General features: G+C 37.2%; 1 protein-coding gene across 5 annotated transcripts in view; it reads left to right on the top strand.

The window, feature by feature from the left end:
• The window catches only part of CKAP5 (cytoskeleton associated protein 5), an 89891-nt gene that overhangs the window by 23578 nt on the left and 44351 nt on the right, over window positions 1–21962 (top strand). For all 5 annotated transcript variants that reach the window (XM_087951327.1, XM_026671234.2, XM_087951329.1 and 2 more), the window contains exons 2-14: window positions 3224–3316; window positions 9073–9266; window positions 10558–10764; window positions 12107–12278; window positions 12993–13125; window positions 13351–13454; window positions 15135–15248; window positions 15946–16050; window positions 16955–17044; window positions 17133–17297; window positions 17947–18075; window positions 19318–19500; window positions 20693–20806. In XM_087951327.1, the coding sequence (XP_087807453.1) occupies window positions 3260–3316; window positions 9073–9266; window positions 10558–10764; window positions 12107–12278; window positions 12993–13125; window positions 13351–13454; window positions 15135–15248; window positions 15946–16050; window positions 16955–17044; window positions 17133–17297; window positions 17947–18075; window positions 19318–19500; window positions 20693–20806 (1767 nt within the window). In that variant the 5' untranslated portion in view covers window positions 3224–3259. The remainder of the gene's footprint in view (window positions 1–3223; window positions 3317–9072; window positions 9267–10557; window positions 10765–12106; window positions 12279–12992; window positions 13126–13350; window positions 13455–15134; window positions 15249–15945; window positions 16051–16954; window positions 17045–17132; window positions 17298–17946; window positions 18076–19317; window positions 19501–20692; window positions 20807–21962) is intronic.

Raw genomic sequence — 21962 nt, 5'->3', positions numbered from 1 at the left:
TCCGATGTTAATTGCCTGAGCAGTGTAACGAACCGCTGTTGCTGACTCTCTAAATTGTCAGATAAATGATCCTGTTAGTCGAAGCGGCAAGGAGAAGTGAGCCACGGCTGCAAGCGCTCCGCCAAGATCGCAGAGATAAGACGATCGGGGGATTAGATAAGCTAATTGCCTGAAGCGGCCATCTCAGGCTGCCTGCGGAGTGGCAGGCTCCGCCAGCCACAAAGAACTGCTCTCAAACTGATCTGGGGGATGACCTAATAGAGCCACAAGCCTTGAAATTGCCAAATTAATTGGGGAAAAATTTACAAGCCAAATTAACCCAAGAGCAAACCTGAATTTTGACTAGCTGAATCAGAAAACCTTTCCAGTTAGGGAGTGCACAACCTCTTACCACGAAGGCTGAGCTAAAACCGGGGGACGCTGGGGAGGTGTCCCATGGAGGAGGAGGAGCGTCCCGGAGTTTTAAGCCCAGCCTTTCCAGAAGAGACTGAAGCATCTCCCACTTCTGGATACTCTGAACAGCTCATGGGAGAAATAGAAGAAGGGAGGAGGAAGAAACATTAGGTATGTTTGCTGCTTTGAGTTATTTATAAAAATAATAAAGATGGGATTTTAAAAAATCACCCTTCTTGCTGAGAATGAATTAGTCAAGGTTAGAATTGGCCAGAGAAAAAAGAGGCAAGATGTTAGAGGTTCTGGAATTATTGTAAGAGAGTAGTGATGTACTATTTCTTGCTTTTTTCATTGAATGGTTTAAAATGACTTGGGTAGTGTTAAGCTATATAAACTGAAAATGTTTCCAAGGAATAAAATTATTTGGATGGATTTCAGAATATATTCATATGTATACTTATTTAGTAAGTGTTGAAGACTTAATGATACCTAAAATAGTAGAAACCTTTAAATAAAGGTTACTGCTATTGGAAAAATACGATATATTACATTTTTAATATTTTAATAATTTGTTGCATTTTAAGAGCTTTTATATATTTCACTAAGGAATATAGCGATGTATATTGTCTCAGTGTATCAAATTAATCAATATGGTATAGATTAATTAGCCTGAGGAGTGATGTAGATATGTATATCATTAAATAAATGTGTTTCTAAAGTAAAGTATGACTATACTAAACCTTAAAATTTACTTGTTGCAATCCGCAACAGTTTTGTTTACACAATCTAACAAAAAATAAACTCACATGTTGGCTTGGCATGATGTGTGAATCCAGATAGTGTACATTACATGGTGATATTCATCATATGTTAATACAAACTAAAACTAGTTATAGTCATTGGTCAAGGTAAACGTTATTGCCTACAGAAGCAGAATCCATTAAAGTATAAATCATGTACAACTTTCTATACTAATTTTATCAATCTGTTCCTTTTCCTTTCAAGCCATCAGGCTTCTTCCCATCTCCTAGCACTTCGTTTCTAATTAAAGTGTTCTTTCCATGGTTAATAAGCAATCACACTTTTTAAAGACAAATGACTAAGATGGAGCTAAGAAGAGTAAGACTGTCTCTAACAATATGCTTCATTTCCAATAGCAAAGGTGGAGGAGAGAGATTGGTTCTGTTATTTATATGGTGGTGTACTCAGTAATATTGTACATTATTATGTGCAGGATTGTAACAGTACAGGTAGTCCTTGACTTACAAGCACAGTTGTGCCCAAAATTTCTGTCATTAAGTGAGACATTTGTTAGGTGAGTTTTACTCCATTTTACGACTTGTTGCCACAGTTGTTAAGTGAATCACTGCAGTTGATAAGTTAGTAACCCAGTTGTTAAGTGAATCTGGTTTCCGCATTGGCTTTGCTTGTCAAAAAGTCTCAAAATGTGATCACATGACCTTAGGACCCAGTGGTCATAAATATGAACCAGTTGCCAAGCATCTGAATTTTGATCACATGATCATGGAGATTCTAAAAAGGTTGTAACTGTGAAAAACGGTCATAAGTTACAAGTCAGTGCCGTTGTAAGTTTTAACGGTCATTAAATGAACTATTGTAAGTGGAGGACTACCTGTAATGTATTATATCCTTTATGAGCTCGGTTTTAGTGAATCTGAGCTTGAACTGAGGAAAATCTAGAAAAGTAATCCCTCTATAACAGCCTTTCTCATCTGGCATGCCCTCAGGATGTATAGGAGCTTAAATACTTATAATTCCCAGTGCTGAGGATTTTGAGAGGTGTAATCAATGTTTCAGGAGGATGACAAGATTGCAATGTTTGTTTATTAATTTAAAATATCTTTCAAATTAATTATATAGTAATCAGTAATAAAATTTAACAAAATTAAAGATGCTTGGAAATATGCTTGAACATATTCCGGTCATATTCTCTGTTCAAAACGTTAATAAGGATACCTTTCTTGAGAAGAAAGGGACATTCGCCTAAGTAGTTTTGCTAGGTTAATGAACTGTTTTTTAGAGAAATGTGTAAACTGCCATCCTGTCTTGGCAGTTGTGAGAACACTCTAGAACAGGACTGTCAAACTCCTGCCCTGCAAGATGTATCACATGCTGGCCACGCCCAGTTTAATGAAGGGGAGAAAGTCCCAAGATGTCATATGACAACGTGAATTTGAACCCCCTGCTCTAGAATGAGCACACTATTTTGATATTGCTGTTAGTAAACGTAATAAGCAATAGTAATACTCTTCATTACTACATCTCATGTGTAGCAAGATATTTTATCACCAGAAATGAAAAGGGAGGCATTGCTAAGAGCTGAAACAAAAACTGTTGTCTCCTCAGTCTAGCCTCAGCCCCACCTAGAATATATTGTCATGTAGCCTGGTGATTTGGCTTATTGACATGTGCTTTTTATAGACTGCTTCTGTGCAACATTATAATTTTGGCCAGCTATATATTTTGAAACTAGGTTTTTCTGTAACACTTTTGATACTCATCCTGTTTTTCTTCTGTTCTTACCATTACCAAAAATGGACTCTTAAGAAAATATATTTGTTTTAAATAGAATATATTCAGGTTTATATTTCCTGAGCATACAATTTGGTTTTGGATTATAGAGTCAAAAATATACAGAATATACAACATCATAGCTATAATCATTTGGTGCTGCTATTAGGTAGCTCATAGCTTTTTTAATGTTAATTTCATTCAGATCCTATTATTATTATCATGTATGTTCATTTCTACTGGGTTTCATATGTTTTAGCATGCCTTTTTACTTGTCGTTGTTTTTGGTACTTCCTAGGTATTACAGTGAAGAACTACAAGAAACTGAAGCATCATGGCAGATGATAGTGAATGGATGAAATTACCCATTGATCAAAAATGTGAACACAAGGTAAGACTACCTTGTTTAAGGAAGGTACTTCCTTTATTTACTGAGTGATACATTGTTTTGAGTTTAAGGAAATCATATTTTCAAAATCTTTCCATACGCTAGTTTAACTCTAATGCATTTGATCAAAATTGAAAATGTCTCCACAGGAACTACTGTTAGTCCTCGACTTACAACGGTTAGTTTAGTGACTGTTCAAAGTTACAACGGCACTGGAAAAGTGACATATGACCATTTTTCACACTACCATTGCAGCATCCCCATGGTCACATGATTTATATTCAGGTGCTTGACAACTGGTTTATATTTATGATGGTTGCAGCATCCTAGGGTCACGTGATCAGTTTTTGCGACCTTTTGAAAAGCACAGTCAATGGGAAGCCAGATTTACTTAACAACCGTGTTACTAACTTAACAACTGCAGTGATTCACTTAACAAATGTGGCAAGAAAGCATGTAAAATGGGGCAAAAGTCACTTAACAAATTTCCCACTTAACAAGGTAAAACCTGGACTCAGTTATGGTCGTAAGTTGAGGACTACCTGCATTTGTCTTGGCTACACTGTGGCATTTATTTTTAATTTATCTATTTAGAGTAATAAAGCAATAGAAATTCTTGGGTTTTTTTTGGTTGGGAACAGACCTTCTTATAAATATGCTTTCATCTGAGGTCAGTCTAGGGTTTAAGAAAATTGCATTTCTGCCTTGTCACCCAGTAATTGTGAGTGGTGATAAGAGCAAATTTTAAATGGTGGTCTGTTTATATATTTATAGCTTTGAATGTTTATATAAAAATAAGACTCCACTGTTCAGCTCTTGCTTCAAAGCAGTTATCCTCTAAATTTTTCTGGACTCATCTTTCTGGCCTGTAAACTGATATAATTTATACCTCTTCAAAATCATTAATATATCCGGGATTTCCGGTTTGTCGGCTTTGCGAGCGGTAGGGATTCGCGAAGCTGCGCGATCCCTGCCGCGCTAGCCGCTTTTGGGGCTCCGATCCGAAAGGGTGCGGAGCAAGGCTGCCCTGCAGGGGCAGCTGAAGGTAGGGGATCCGGAAAAGGGTTTGGGGGTGTTGCAGACCCCCTCCCTGGCCGGCAGAACCTCCTTTTACCAAGACGGTGTAGCGGCGGTCCGTAATGGCCGCCACAAAGAAGCCGGCAGCTGGGCAAGTATGCGCTGGAGGAAGAGGAGAAAGTTTTTAAAAGTGAATGTCTTCTTGGTCGATCCAGGACTCTGAGATATATTTAATTTAATTCCTGGAAGTGATGGCTTTTTGGATGATTCTTTCCACAAGAGAAAGTAAGCGGCAATTCTGAGGTGCTGAAAGGAAAGTTTACTCTCCCTCCCGACGGAATCAACAAACGGATATTGAGAAACCTGTGTTTTTTTTTCAGGTAAAACTAGCTTTATGGGATAAGTCGGAAGGGAGAGGACAAAAAAAAATATATTTATCTGGTTGGATTTTGTTGGAGGAGATGCCTTAAGGATTTGGAGACAGAAATAAAATTTTAATAAGGCTTTAAAATACAGATTTGGATTTTCTTTTTTCCTTTGTTTGATACTACTCCTGGAAGAGAAAGTGGAAATTTTGGCTTGGATTGATTTAGGATTGTGGACTTTGGGATTGTTTTACTTTTCTTTTGGAATATTTTGGTTGGAGTAAGAAGAAAGAGGGAAAAATGACAAGAAAAGATTTATAATGGCTTTCTCCCTTGAGGAACTGAGGGATGAATATGAGCAAACAAAAGCAGCCTGTAAAGATGGTATGGAAAAAGCTTTTCTATTTTTAGAAATGGCGCTGGTTAACTATGAACAGACAATGCGACAGATGGAACAACAGCAAGAAGAAGACGAAGACACCATCTTTAATGAATCCCAAAATTTATCTAAGGAAGAAGGAAGGAAGAAAGCGAGGAAAATGAAGGACTTAAGATTTAAAAAAACATTTAAGAAAGAGAAAAATATGATGCAAAATAAATACAATGATAGCAAACAAGAGAAAAAGGGAATACAACAGAGAAGGGATGCCAGCAAGACAGAGGTTAGAAGAAGGGGGGGTAGGAAGATCTGGTGGGGGAAGAAAGAAAGGGGAAAGGCGGAGAAAAGCCACAAAGTTTTAAAATTGGATGGGAAAAGAGGAATCTTTTTCAGGGATAAAGGGTAAAGCATAAATTTTCTTTAAAAAGATTTTGCAAGGTACATAAGACGGTATTGTAATATTTGTATTAGAAATAGAAAATTAGAATGGCTTAAGAGTTAATAAGAAATTAAAATGTTGAAATGTTTAATAATGATTGATTTTTAAAATGTAATAAAATATTGAAGGGAAAGGCAATGAGAATGCTATAAGATTTATTATTTAGATTTATTATTTAACTACGTATTTAGGAGGATACTATGTATTTAAACATTTCCGATTTATTATTCTGTTTTTATTGTTATTAAAAGTAAAAATTAATAGATAGAATGTACCAAGCAGAATCAGATTGGATATTAGGTGTCATTTTAAATGTTAATCTAATATTTAGGGAGAGGATAGAAAGGCATCATACTCTGATTAGAGATTTCAGGAGAAATTCTTTTTTTTTTCATTATAAGGAATGAGATAGAGGGATAATAAAGGATGGGCAAAAGATACAAATATAATGATTTAAATTAAGATGGATTGAATAAGATAGAAGTATGAAGAGTGAAATGTGTGGAGAAGTATATATAGAAGATACAGAATGGTAAACAAAATAGGTAATGATTTCTAAGATGAGCATGAATATAATTAAAGCCCATATAAAGAGAGGTACCAGGGGCCAAGTTACTTTACTAAAAGATTTTTTATATGTTTGTTTGTGTCTGTTTATGTTTTTGAGAAGTATTGGTGAAACCTTTTAGAAATACAGAAAGAGAATGATGATAATCAAGTCAGAAAGAAATAGAGGACAAGAGATGTTTTTATGCTCATTTAGAAATGGTTTAAAATAGAATTGTATTGTATAAGATAAGGTTTTATCTGACTTGTAAAATTTATAATGGAAAAAGGTTCAAATATGTAATGGTTGGTGATGATTTGTTTGTTTTTGAAATTAATAAAACTTGTTTAAAAAAAAATCATTAATATATCCAACTAAGGTTCTTTTTTTTTGAAAAAGTTTTTTTTATTTTAACTACAAAAACAACAAATAAAACCATCTTTCAGTTTTACAGTGTGTTGGTTGGATACATGTATTTTGTGCGCATAATAATATTGTACATTTCTTACTTGATTATATGTATAAACCATTCTAAGCAACATTTTATATCATATTCAATTATTGTATTATTATTTACATTATAATTATTATCTTTTAGAAACATATCTCATTCTTGCTAAATTATATTAATTCTCTTATTCAAGATTAATCAATTTTAGTATATTATTACTATTACCACATATTTTAGTTTCTTATTATTCTATCTAACCATTCATAAAATAAATCCCAAATCTTATAATACTCTTTTTCCTCTTGTTTTCTAATTGCCATTGTTAATCTACTCATTTCCGCATATTCTATTATTTTCCTAATTGTTTCCTCCTCCTAACCTAACCCAATTAAGGTTCTTTGAGTTCATATTTTTGCTGTTTGTTGTGGCCCAGACTTTTAACAACATAACCTCTAGTGCAAGTGTTCCTAAACTTTTTGCCATCACATCTTTCTTTAGTGTGATCTTAATGTACACACTTCCGCTAAAATTCTAAACATGAAGTGTTTAATTCTAAACACAAGTGATCAATTAAAAATTATAAAAATTATTAAAAATTATATGGTGATACTTTGGAAAAGGTGGATTTATTGTCACATTGTACAACTGAAAGGTTCCTCAGAAAACTTAGGAATTTAGAAAAAAGAATTGGAAACATCTTCCCCTCCTAATGTATACCAGGTTTGTTTGGAGTAACATTTGCCTGTTTTAGTTGCTGTAAGAAACAGCTGGATTCAGATATCGTACTAAGCATTGATATAATTTAATTATCATGTTTTGTGAACTCAGTCATTGAATTTGTTAGAAATGTCAGTTGTGAAAATAAACTGTTTTCTAAAAAGTGCTGTGGTTTATATGTGAACCTGGATCTGGCTTACTTAATCAGCATGTGGGGAAGAAAAGAAAGCAGCAGACAGACTACATACTTGTTCATTGCATCACAGGGTATCTTTTATAAAACTGAAGCCACTTTCTCAAAATGTAATACTTGACTGGCATAATGATTAAAATGATAAATTTAACTGGTCCTCATGTTCTTCTCTAGGAAATTATATTTTTTGCAAGCTTCCACAAAGCCCCAAACTCTTTATTTCATTTTTTCACTCTGGTGGTATCTATGTTAGCCAAGCAACAGGTTGAAATTAAATTATTACTTCCTCCAATTCCACGTATTCATTTTAGACCAACTTTCAAACTATTACTAAAATATTATCTCTTTGTGTTGAACTTTGCTTTCATTGTATATTTTTTCCCCAACAAATTACCTTACAATGAGGCCATGGTGATAGTTTCCTCCATTTCTAAAATTAGAAGTTTAACAATGATTGGGACTGGCTCCACTGCTTCTCCCCTATTTTGTGGATGAAAAAGAAAGGTTGGATATTGTTACACGGTCCTGCTGATTGTAACAATAAAGATTTATTTTGTGAGAGGAAAAGTTGCTTGTTTTCAGTTTTATAGCATGCCATTTTAATCTTGGACAATTAGCAGAAAACAGATGGCATGAAAGTATAGGAAGGATATCAGTATGGGCTCCTATTTTAAGAGAATCCTATGACTGAATTACCCAGTTTTGCAATAAGAGATGTATGAAGTTATGTAGATGCTTACTAAAAATATATTTATATCATTTTTTTCTGTGATTTCATATTTCTTTCATAGATAATTCCTACAAAACATTTCTTCATATCTTTACAGAAGTTTAATAATCTAAATTAAATAAAGAAAAATAGTAATTCAAAATAATAGATAAAAGAAAACAAAAACAAGAAAAAAACATCAAAGGGCAGACTAGATCTTTTTCTGCTATCAGTTTTCCATGTTTCTAAATAATTGGAGAAAAATAGCAACATTAGCAGTATAAGTTATTATTTATGAATCTTAATGTTTTTATAAGTTTGCTCTAATGATATTTATTTAGGGCATCTCATGTGTTTTTTAAAAAAATATTCAAATAGGTTACAAATATCAGATGATGTTTGTTAGAAAGGAGAACTATTTAAAAATTGAGATCCTCTATTCTTCCTCCTCCTCTCTTCTCCCCTTCACTATATCTGCCCTTATCTCTGCACCTCTCTCACAGCAATTAGCAACAGAAGTCAACATATGGTGGCAGCATTTTGGAGGCATGATGATGCAGAGGTCTGAAGAGAGGGAATAAAACATATTGCTAGATTTGTAAAGAAAACCTCAGTTTGTGTTATTTTCAAGATTAACCGTATATGATAGTTCAGATGAGATAGAAATTTCCTCACTGATGTGTATGACTATATTGTACTGTAAATGCCAGTCATGACTAAGGCAGTTTCAGAATTCCTCAAACGTGTTCTTGGGACTGCAGATAGTACATCTGGTGAATGCTGCAGAATTTTAGTAGGTATTTGGATACCTATGATTTGAATAATTAGAAAACTACAATACCTCAGTATTGGTTGTTACAAATATAATTGGTGATATAAGAGAATAGCATATAATTATCTTGGGTCACACAGGGATTTTATTTATTTTCATTTTCTTCCTAGGTATGGAAAGCCAGATTAAATGGGTATGAAGAAGCACTGAAGCTGTTTGAGAAAATAGATGATGAAAAGAGCCCTGAATGGTCCAAATACCTTGGACTTATAAAGAAATTTGTGACAGACTCAAATGCAGTAGTTCAGCTAAAAGGATTAGAAGCTGCACTTGCTTATGTTGAAAATGCTCATGTAGCAGGAAAGTAAGTTATTTGTATTTGTACTTTAGAAGAATTCTTGCTCCTTCTAATGAACTTAAGATCCCAAATTAAATTTATGTATTAGCTTTGATCAGTTTCAAACATTATAGGAGTTAGAACAATGCTTTGGACAATTTCTTCAGAGCCATTAGGCTACAATTGTACAATGAAATCTATACCATAAATCTTTTTGGAACATGCCTACAGTACATCAGTCATTTAATCCTCAGTTTGGGTTTTTTGAAATGATTTTCTTTAATCAAAATCTTGACATATTCCCCACTGCATGGGTACCAAATGTTGGAGGAGATAATTTATGTTGATAACTATCTGACTCTTACAATAACTATTTGTTTCTAGAACAATTTTAGAGTAATTGAATAATCACTACACATTGTAATGGCCCTTCACATTATAAAAATATTTTTCACTTAACACAGTGCATGCATTTGAGCTGTTTGTAAAATGTAACAGTGAAGTACTTAACATGCATGGTTATGAATCAGGTCTTTTTGTATATAATTTTTATTAACACTTTTAAACTAGGAGATAAAAGCTAACAAACTATTAGAAAGTAAAAAAAAAATCAAAGAAAAACAAAAGGTGCAAGAAAGGAGGGAAGCTAAAGAAACATAGAAAAGAAAGGAAAAAAGTATAAAGTGGCTTTCAATATTTTCACAGCACTTATAAGTACAAATATATTTTGACCATTCTTTCTCTAAAATTACAAAATTCCCTAATTTATCCCATCTAATAATTGAAACTGGGTTACAAATTAATTTGTTTTCATTTTTACACAAAAAGTCCGTAAGAGGCTTCTAATAAAAAATAAATGTACATAATGTCTTTTCCCTAATCAAAGAAATTAATTTCTCCATGTCAGCAAAATCTCTCAACTTTAGCGATCATTCCTCCATTTAGGGTAGCGTCGAACCTTTTCAACTCTGTGCATACAGTAATCTCGCTGCTGTGATCATACATTGAGATACTTTTCCATGGCTTTTTTTAACTGTTTATCCATTAATCCTAAAAGAAAAAGCTCTGGCTTCATTTGAGTAATGTATATGAATGAAGTTGTTAATAAGTATCCTTGAATGCAAAACTCTTAGGAATATTTCATAAATGCATCAAAACCAATCTTAACCTCAGTAAATTGCAATATAACAATAGCCTGAAGAATCATGTGTTTTAATGGAAATCAAGTATTGATTGACCATATTGCAATAAGGTGGATGAGAGAGAAACAAATTGTTCATTCTGTTTTCAACTAATCGTTATTTCTTCCTTTTTTAAGAACAACAGGTGAGGTGGTATCTGGAGTTGTAAATAAAGTATTCAATCAGCCTAAAGCTAGAGCAAAGGAACTAGGCATTGATATATGCTTCATGTTTATTGAAATTGAAAAAGGGGAAGTGGTGCAAGAAGAACTGCTTAAAGGCTTGGACAATAAGAACCCCAAGGTCATAGTGGCATGCATAGAGACATTGAGGAAAGCACTAAGGTAAGATTCAATTGAACTTTTATTCAGACTTTTTAAGAATAAGGGAATTTCTTATGACTAATTAAATTCACTGTTGCATTTTCCACTTAAGTGGTCAGTGAAAAAAAGCTACATTATATAATATTTAGTATGCATGCATTGCTACATTATATAATATTTAGTATGTATGCTTTGCCCTTTACGTTCATGTGTTGGGTTCATAAAAAACTAAGTTCCTTTATGACTTACTACACTAATGAAATCAACTGCTGTTGATATTTGATGCAACTTAATGAAAGACTGAACTCTACAAAGCAAGAAATGAATGAATCTATTTAAATACTGTAATTTAGTCTGTCTTTTGCCTGACCATGTGGTAGCACATAGGCAACCTTGATTTACATTAAAACCCAACCAGCATCAGAAATTAGAGGGTTATAAAAAGTTGGTGGAAAAAATCCCCCCAAAGCAGTGGAAAAACCACTTACATAGAAAGTTAAATAATCAACTGTAGATGGCATAGAAGCCCTAGTTTTTTCTCTGCATAATATTTGTATGGATGGAGTATTCCTCAAACTATGACTGTGTCACTGAATGAATGGTATTTATGCTCAATCCCCAAAGATACTCCCACGATCACATGGTCAAAATTCAGCTGTTTGTCACGTCACCTGCACTTACCCACTTGCCTATCACACCCCTACCTCTGTCGTTTTGGCTGCTCTGCATAAGTAGCACACCTTGGTGGTAATGCTAAGCTGAAATAGAGGCCTGAGGCCTTGAACAGTCTTAGCCAGCTATGGGCCTGTACTTCAGCCCAAAGCCAAGGAGTGTCATCTCAAGCACCACGTTGCAGATAACCACTCCAGTGGTATGCCCAAGTGACCTTCATTGGCTTCTTCCAACGACTGACAAAACATGCCCAGCCTGGCCCTATGCAAGGCAGTTGCTGACTGCTCAAGGCAGGTCTCATCACTTCTGAGGTCTTCTAAATCCTCACAAGATTCCCACTGTTTTCAAAATTGTAAGTGATCTTCTCATGATGTTCTGGAAAGTCACAGAAGCTTTCTGAAGCATCATGAGAATAGTGGGCACAGCCTTTTCATGCAGTTTTAGAAGCCCTCAGAAACCATTTGAAACATTGTAAGAACAACATGTGCTATTTACAGAATGGTATCAGTGGTCTTTAGAAAAAGGCCTGGTCACAAAATGTCATCCTTTGTGATTGCATTGCTTAGTGACTGAAATGGTATATAAGTCTAATTGCTACTGCTATAACGTTTAGAACACCCAAATATTTGTCAGAGTTTATATAGTAACATTAAAGTAGCATAATATAACTAGTTCCATGTATATATTTCAGTGAATTTGGTTCAAAAATAATTGCCTTGAAGCCAATAATCAAAATGTTGCCAAAACTTTTTGAATCTCGAGAGAAAGCAGTTCGAGATGAAGCCAAACTCCTTGCAATTGAGATTTATCGATGGATTAAGGATGCTCTTAGGCCTCCATTACAGAACATAAATTCTCTTCAGGTAAGTTGGAGAAATGTTACGTTCTGATAATCTTAACAGGAGGTTGTCAGTAAACAGAAGAAAACAGATTTTGTTCTGAAATGTTTTTAATAATTGAAAGCTTTGTTTTGGAAAAGTATTCCTTTTAGTTACAATTTTAGTGGAGGAAATTTTATATCATACACGTGAGCTCCAAGACCTGAAACGACTGGAGTTGTAACAAATCTCATATTGAGTCTTTCAAGAGGCTTGGAAAAAATGGTGATATCTTGCACTAAGTGTTAACAGGTGATCATCCACTATCAAGCTTTAAAAGTTGGGTTCTCTCCTGGAATCTGTGCTAATTATTAAGCAGCAAATGCTTATGTCAGCAAAAAGATTTTGAAGTCATATAATATACTAACGTTCTTAGTAGGCCTTCTTTCAGTAGCAGATTATTTATAATCAGTTGTATTCATGTAATCACTCACTTCCTCCAGCTTGCGTGTTATTCTAATCATAACACTTGGGTGGCTAATAACAAGCCTATAGAGAGAGAGAAAAATAGAAAAATAGTTTAAAAAGCCAATGTAGTAACAGCACATGCTCCTTAACCCAGAGCAGCATATGTTGGGTCAGTGCAGTTTTTATCATCAAAAACTATGCTTTTTATATGTCTTTGAAAGCATAAAATAGTCCAAACATCAGGGGTCAAGATTGTGTTTATGCATCTTTTGGCTATTTTAATTCTTGTAGTTAAAAGAACTGGAAGAAGAATGGGTCAAACTACCATCCTCTACTCCCAAGCAGTCCAGATTTCTGCGATCCCAACAAGAAATGAAAGCAAAGTTTGAGCAACAGCAGGCAGCTGGTGGAGATGCAGATGGAGGTAATATTCATCTGGAACTTCAACCTTGAGGATGTTACTAGGAAAAAGGAAAAGTCACCAAAAAGCACTAACTGACAAAGAAGTCAGATTCATATCAGTATCTAGACAGTATCATTAATTGCAAAGAAGTCCTTATTCTGGGAATTTTGATCATATGATTAGTAAAACGTAGTATTGTAGTGTAACAGGCCTGAATTTGGCTGTGTATAATAGCTGTTTCCATAGGAGGCGATGATGGTGATGAGGATGTTCCACAAGTTGATGCTTATGAACTTTTGGAAGCTGTTGAAATTCTCTCCAAACTTCCTAAGGATTTCTATGACAAAATAGTAAGTGGAGATAAAACAATATGTTAATCTTAATCTCTACAACTTCCCTTTGCATTAATACTGTGTGCATTAAAATAGCTACCAAATAATTTCTTTTTTCTGCTACTGAATTTATATATTGTCATGTCTTAAGAGCTATTAATTATCAGGGACAATTGCAGTAGATCAATGTGAAAACACAGTGGTAAATTAAAGTACTGCATTGTTACTGATCCCATGGAAGCACGTGCACGTATTTTTCCCTTATTCAACAGACATGATATTCTTCCGACTAAAATCGGAATTCCGATTTTTGGGGGAATCACCCCCTTTCCCCCCTTCTCCTCCTCCTTCCCCTCCCTCTTCGACCTGCTGCCTTTGCTCCGGCAACGGCCTGAGGAGAGGCAGAGGCAGAAGTCTTCTGACGGGCTCCTCCCGTGGAGGATTGGGGGCGGCGGTGGAGCGGCTTGAATTACCCTGCCCCGCTGTCTTCTCCAGCTGGGAAGGAAGCCGTAAGGCCCCTTTCCAAAGAAAGCGAGTCTAAAGCTGGCAGTTCACGGGAGAACGCGAATTGGCGCTTTCTTGCCGCTCCGAGCGGTTTAGCTAACCCCGTTGGCCGGCGGCTTCGGGAATGAATGGAAGCCCCGTCCCTGGGTAATTGGGAGCACCACCGCGTTCCCTGCAATGACTGGAGAGGCCGCTCAGCGCGCCGGCGGAACATCCCCGCTCTGTTCGGTGGAGGAGATTCCCAGGAGACCAGAAGCACGAGGTCAAAGGACTTTATTGTGGGAGGGGGGACCCTGGAAACACAGGCATTTGCGCTCTGTCCCTGCACCAAAATGCCCTTGGGGAAACTACTTGTCCCGCCTAATAAAGTAATAATAATAATAATAATTTTAAAAAGCGTCCTGCGCACTCTTAGGCTCCCCACGATCTGCCTTCTGACCTCGCTACGGAGGCTGCCAAGCCGAAGGAGCGGGGGAGCGGTGAGGTTTACTCTGCCTGGGGTTCGGGGGAGCAGTCCATTCCTGACTGGAAAAGCTCGCCTGCAAGGTCATTTCTGACCGCAGCATACAAGAAGGGAGTAACTCAATGTGGAAGTGGCTTGGGACCAGGTTAGCTATTGCTGGTCACATCTACCTGACCCACCAGAGCTGGGAGGTAAGGAAACATCAGAAGAAGGGCTATCTCCGTGGTGGCTCCCTCTTTCTGGAACATCATACCCCCACCCCCAGATTAGACTGGCTGTCTGGGAGGCCCTGAAAACTTGGTTCTGCCAGCGGGCCTGGGGAACCCAGAGCGGGATGGAGGCCATTAATTGGTTAGTTTGAATGTGTGTTGTCGCTAGCGTTGGTGTTGTGTGTGCGATTTCTTGGCGCGTGGCGCGGGGTCTCTTGGCCGGCCTTGAAAGAGCGCGCACGGGGCGGGCGGTGGAGACGCAGGAGCGAATGCGGGAAGGAAGCGAACCTCGTTGCAAAGTTTTGCCTGATACTCTGCTAAAGCTTCAAGGGGGCGTTGCCAATTTAATTCCCACCAGGGCGCTGTGCGGACCGTGGCAGGTGCTTAGGCAACCCCTGCACCCCTGGCTACTTTTCAGATTTTTTTTTCAGAGGGGAATATCATGCCTGATTCAAATAGAAAATGACATGACCAGAACGCATCAATGCATATATCACATATGTTTAATGGTTTGCCTTACAGGAGGCCAAAAAGTGGCAGGAAAGAAAAGAAGCTTTGGAAGCAGTAGAAGTGTTGGTTAAAAATCCCAGATTGGAAGCTGGAGATTATGCAGACTTGGTGAAAGCTCTTAAGAAGGCAAGATTCTCTGTATTACCCAAATGGACCTCTCAAATCTAAATACAAGGTCACAGTATTAGTATAGTTATAAGGAGCTTTTAATCTTTTATTGGTAAATATAGAGTGTTTACTTATATTTGCTCATAGGTTTAAGTGGATGATGAGCAAGATCTTAATTGCATAGAAATAGAAATGAATATAATTGAACATGTTTTTGAACTCTTTAAGCAGATAGCAAGTCAGCTAGTGCTAATAAATGGCCCAGAATCTGGTTTCCAGCATATTATGTAGAATAAAATCCAAAATTTGTGCTCATGAAACACAATTTTCTCCTCTATTTGCACACCCCAGATTTACACACTCTACCAAATGCAGCATATTTTGTGAGTGTATAGCAAGGGTCATCAGACTTGACAGCTTTAAGACTTGTGGACTTCAACTCCCAGAATTCCTCCTCCAGTCATGTTAGCTCAGAAATTCTGGAAGTCCACATGTCTTAAAATGTGCCAAGTTTGAAGACCCTTGGTGTATAGGAAAGTGGCAGGGGAGAACAACCTCTCCCTCATTCTTTATGTTTGTGGGCTGTCAAACTGGAGAGTAACTCTTAAATAGTTTAATATGAATGTAGGTGAATGACGTGATAAATTATTTTTAATTTGTTCAGAATTCATTTTGAATTTTTACACCATTAGATTGTGATGCTCTTTCTTTACAGGTTGTTGGAAAGGATACTAATGTAATGTTGGTTGCTTTGGCTGCCAAATGCCTTGCTGGACTAGCCAGTGGTCTCAGGAAGAAATTTGGACAACATGCTGGTCATGTGAGTATAATACGCTCAGTGTTTGCTTTTGAATTCTCTGTGCGTAAAATTAATTGTGGAATGAGGAATAGACTAGAATTTGGCACCAGCCTGATACGGATTTCTCATGAATGCGTGTTAAATCTTCCTTTTATCATATTTCTAGCAAATTTTCTTGTGGGTTTTGTTTTATTAAAACAAAAGAATATCCAGGAAAATAGGAAAAAATGTTTCCGGAGGAGTAGTTTGAAATAAGTAACAGTTTTAAAAATCAGCAAACATTTTTCTTTTTAAAAAATGTTTTAGTTAGATCTGTGATGGCGAACCTATGGCACGCGTGTCACAGGTGGCACGCAGAGCCATTTGTGCGGGTACGTGAGCCCCAGGCAAACTTACCTCACTCCACATGCGCATGCCTTCCAGCTGATTTTTGGGCCTGCCAGAGGCTTGAGGGAAGCCTCTGGGTTTGCAGGCCGAAAAATAGGCCCATTTCATCACTTCCTGTATTTCAGGAAATACCAGAAGTGACGAAACGGGCCCATTTTTCGGCCTGCAGAGGCTTTTCTCAAGTCTCTGGCAGGCTGAAAAGGCCTCAAACGGGTCGAAAATCAGCTGGGAAGCACAGTGCAGGTAAGGGCGGTGGGGGGATCACATGTGCATGCGCAGGGGGTGGGGCCACCCTCATGCATTGCCTTCTGGGTGCTGGTGTGTGAGTGTGAGCCCTCAATTTTTGTCACAGGTGTCCAAAAAGGTTATCCACCACTGAGCTAGATTGTAGTATCAGTGTTTCCTAATGTAATGAACTTTTAGTGTGATACGATTATTTTCTGTGCCCTTTGTATGGGACGGTAATGAAGATTTCCTTGTATTACCGTTGACACTGCAGTGGATGTGGCATTTGTAACATCTTGATAATATTCAATAGGTTGCCCCAACTATTCTGGAGAAGTTCAAAGAAAAAAAGCCTCAGGTCGTGCAAGCCTTGCAAGAAGCCATTGATGCTATCTTTCTTACTGTAAGTGAATTGATACCAATACTCTGAACAAGATTAATAGGCTCTTCTTGAATAGTCAAAGTGAATCTCTCATGTCCAAATACTTTAGACCACACTACAAAATCTCAGTGAAGATATCTTTGCTGTAATGGATAACAAAAACCCAACTATCAAGCAGCAGACATCTCTCTTCATTGCACGAAGCTTTCGTCAGTGCACTCCTACTACCCTTCCCAAAAGTCTCCTGAAACCATTCTGCGCTGCTCTCCTCAAGGTAAAAAAAAATAAAATATTCTGCAGAACTTGATTTGAAATAAAATAAGGAGATAATAAGTTTCTATTGCTGGAAGGTATCCTTTACTAATATGTAAGTTGGGAAGTTCAAAAATATTTACGCATGTAAATATTTTTTACATAGAACTTTTATCTAGGCAGGACTGAAGTGTTACGCAGAACAAAAGAAAAAGAATAGCAGCTGCCCACAGTTGCACGACTGGAAGATGGGTGGCAAATAAATTTAAATAAATACATATATAAATATCTTTTTCATATCCAAGAAAGGAGAAAACCATGTAACTGATTCATATTTTTGAATTCAGTTTCTTCATTGACCTCCACTTGCCCTCTCTGTGTTATCTTCAGCTGAAGCTCCTGGTTCAGCTAAAGTTAGCATAGAGAGGTTCCAGGCAAAGCTTTATGTAAAATACAAATCAATTCAAAGGAGAGAAACATCTTAGTAGCAGGGGTTGCAGTCCATCACCAAGCCGTGTGAGCAAGTCGAGGTGCACACGCATGCCCGTCCGTCTCCCCCCAAAAAAAATATATATGCTGCCAAGCCATAAAGGTGGGGATCACTGCTTTCTGGTTTCTGTGAATCAAAGCTCCATCAAGCAGAATACTCAGGTTTTGTTTTTTCGCCACAGCATATTAATGATTCGGCTCCCGAGGTTAGAGATGCTGCATTTGAAGCCTTGGGCACTGCCCTAAAAGTGGCAGGTGAGAAAGCTGTGAATCCTTTTCTAACAGATGTGGACAAACTGAAACTAGACCGGGTAAGTAACACTGAATCATCAGTCTATAGTAGGGTTCAAATATTATGTTATTTCAAGGAGCCCTGAGAATAAGTCAGGGAGTTAACTATTAATATTTTCAATAGGTGAATAGGTGAGGCTGTGACTTGCTTTCTTTGAACATGGTATGAGTTTTAGGTTCTATAAAATAGTGAAGTCATTTCTATCAGATAAATTGTGATCTTTTCATTATTTAAAGCTTATGTTGTGTAGGGCATATGAAACAATAGCAGAATTTCAGTCTCAGTGAGGGGACATGGGCATATTTGAAACTTGTCTTTTAAAATAAATTTTTATTTTATTCAGAAAATTAAGGTAAAATACCCCCCTCAAAAAAGGAAAAAAAAAAAGAAATTTACAAAAACCAAATAAAGATAGAATAAAGATTAGAAAAGAGGAAAAAAGTGCATTAAAAAAGACAAAGCGCGTGCGCGCGCACACACACACACACACACAATTTCCTGAGTTGAATACTCATAAATATACCAGAACAATATCAGTTCCCCCTGCCACTTGAGAAGCATGCCCAAAATTTATAAACTTCTATCTCTAATTGCATCCAGTTTGACCTGTCATCTATTATATATAAAGGCAAAGAGGCTAACGGTATATTTGCAACTTTATGTGCTGATTGTAAAATGGCCATTGAAAACTTAGAAGTATTCTCCTGTCCCCCTGTAAGATAGCTCTTTGCATAAATGCATATGCCTTTTAATCACTTTGACTTTGTTCTTTCTCCTAAGCACTTACATCCCTCCCCAGGTTGCTTGGTAATGAGCTCCTTCATCTCACAAGCTTACTCTTGCAGTTCTTTTTCTCTTTCCTGGTTGGCAGGCAGCTTAGGTTGCTCCCTTTGGTGGTTTTGTTCTTTTTCCTTTCCTCTGCAGAATGTGCTGGGCTCTCCTGGGGCCTGAGACATTCAGGCCATTGATAAGGGAAGAGGGCAGGCAATTGTTGCAGGTTAAAACTTTTCTACTTGTCCAGCCTTCAGAGTATAAAACGATTTAAATTTTGTGTAAATATAATAAAAGTCAGAATTGAAAAGAGCTTCTTTACATTGCAATTGTACTGCATCTATACCAGAAACAGAAAAATCCAAATAATTCAGGGACAATATAGTTCAAGAACTGTAATTTTTGTAGCAATAATTTATGACACTCGTCAAGAGCAACTGCTAGATAAAACATTTTAATCCTTTTATGTTAATCTCATTTTGCCTACTAGATTAAAGAGTGTGCTGAAAATATTGAGTTGGTTGGTGGAGGTAAAGTCAGTGGAGGAGCTGATAGAAAAGAAAACAAAGCTGTTCCTGGCAAGACTCCAGTTCTTTCTGGCGCTGCAGGAGACAAAGATACGAAAGATAACTCAGCTAAATCTGGGCCACCAAAAAAGGCTCCCACTACTAAGGTATGAAAACCACACACTCTGAAATGTGGCAGATCGAATTTGCATATATTTAAATGAATACAAACTAATTGCATTTTCAGAAGTGACAAAATAATGTATTGCATTTGTTTATGAGCTACATAGATGTTCTGAAAAAGTCCAATTTTTAAGCAAACAGATGTAATGTCAGGATTGCTATGTTTAACTTTTGCATTCAGTATGTATATCTTTTCTTCCCATGAAACATTACACAATGAACATTGTGATTAACAGGCTCATGCACGCATGTACGTGAATAGAAAATTCGGTAAAGTAAAGTTTAATTAGATGGAAATGTTCCCAAAGAAAACAGCAAAATTCTGGAATAGTAGTTAATATTTTAAAAATAACAAACAGGTGAGACAGACAGTTTTCCTAAAGTAAGTTTCCCATTTTGGATACCACAACAAGTCCTTTTGCTTAGGTGACTAGTGGGGTATGTAGAAGGGTCTCTGCATTAAAAATTGTAGGAAGACTCCATTTTAGATGCTCTTGTTTAGTCATCTGTTAGTTTCACAAGTTTCTATTGAATGTTATTTGATTTTTTTTCTTTGCTGTTGCCATTGCTAGGATTCAAATCAATAATGATCTTTTCACCATGTTTTTGATTTGACTGAAATTTTCAAATACTTTTTGAAGACTGATTCAAAAACAATCCAGTTGAATAGTATGTTTTTTTCCAACACTTACTTTTTCTGTAATTAGTAAGTGTTGGAAAAAAACATTTCAGTTTTTTCTGTAATTAATATGTTTTTAGAAAGTTACAAGTCTAAGATAGCAAGTAATAAAATCCAACATTGTTCATTAGTGCCAAAGCTATAAAATGTGCTATTATCTACATTAAACCCATCTTTAGAAGACAGTGTTGTTGAGAATACCTAGATTCTATAATACCAACAGAAGGCTGTCATATAGTGACCTTCCACTTCCTATCCCTTGAAAAGATTCTCCTAAAAGTCAGGGTAAGTGACTATGACTTAAGAAGTCTGAGGAAGAAGGAAGAATTGTTGAACATATATATATAAGCAGAGTCTCTTCCCCCACCCTCACCTCAATCTTTTTTCTGAATTCAGTTGTGATGTTTTATTCCCTTTTCATTTAATTATCCGTTTCCAACATCTGTTGAATATGTGCTTATTTCAAAAGTTTTTCCCTCTCTTTTTTGTGTACATAGGCTGGTGGTCCAGTGAAGAAAGGGAAGCCAACTTCAGCTGGAGGCGTAGGAACTACTGGAACAAAAGCCAAAAAAGGAACTGAAGTAAAAGAGATATTTGAGCCAGAACTCTCAGTAAGTGAATTCTGTGCAAATTGTATATTTAAAAAAACAATGATGATCTTACTCAAAATGCACTGCTCAAAAAAATAAAGGGAACACAAAAATAAGACATCCTAGATCTGAATGAATGAAATATTCGTATTAAATACTTTGTTCATTACATAGTTGAATGTGCTGACAACAAAATCACACAAAAATTATCAATGGAAATCAAATTTAGCAACCCATGGAGGTCTGGATTTGGAGTTACACTCAAAATTAAAGTGGAAAAAAACACTACAGGCTGATCCAACTTTGATGTAATGTCCTTAAAACAAGTCAAAATGAGGCTCAGTAGTGTGTGTGGCCTCCACGTGCTTGTATGACCTCCCTACAACTCCTGCCCATGCTCCTGATGAGGTGGCGGATGGTCTGAGGGATCTCCTCCCACACCTGGACTAAAGCATCCCCCAACTCCTGGACAGTCTGTGGTGCAACGTGGCGTTGGTGGAATGAACGAGACATGATGTCCCACATGTGCTCAATTGGATTCAGGTCTGGGGAATGGGTGGGCCAGTCCATAGCATCAATGCCTTCGTGTTGCAGGAACTGCTGACACACTCCAGCCACATAAGGTCTAGCATTATCGTGCATTAGGAGGAACCCAGGGCCAACCACACTAGCATATGGCCTCACAAGGGGGCTTAGGATCTCATCTCGGTACCTAATGGCAGTAAGGTACCTCTGGCGGGCACATGGAGGGCTGTGCGGCCCCCTAAAGAAATGCCACCCCACACCATTACTGACCCACTGCCAAACCGGTCATGCTGGAGGATGTTGCAGGAAGCAGAACGTTCTCCACAGTGTCTCCAGACCCTGTCACGTCTGTCACGTGCTCAGTATGAACCTGCTTCCATCTGTGAAGAGCACAGGGTGCCAGTGGAGAATTTGCCAATCTTGGTGTTCTCTGGCAAATGCCAAACGTCCTGCACGGTGTTGGGCTGTAAGCACAACCCCCACCTGTGGACGTCGGGCCCTCATACCACCCTCATGGAGTCTGTTTCTGTCCATTTGAGCAGCCACATGCACATTTGTGGCCTGCTGGAGGTCATTTTGCAGGGCTCTGGCAGTGCTCCTCCTGTCCCTCCTTGCACAAAGGCGGAGGTAGCGGTCCTGATGCTGGGTTGTT

The sequence above is a fragment of the Notechis scutatus genome, chromosome 1, assembly GCF_049901735.1.
Source record: "Notechis scutatus isolate UNSWTSFEM ecotype Mainland chromosome 1, rNotScu1.2, whole genome shotgun sequence".
Lineage (NCBI taxonomy): Eukaryota > Metazoa > Chordata > Lepidosauria > Squamata > Elapidae > Notechis > Notechis scutatus.
Note: the sequence above shows the minus strand (reverse complement) of the source record. Positions and strands in the feature narration are given on the sequence as shown.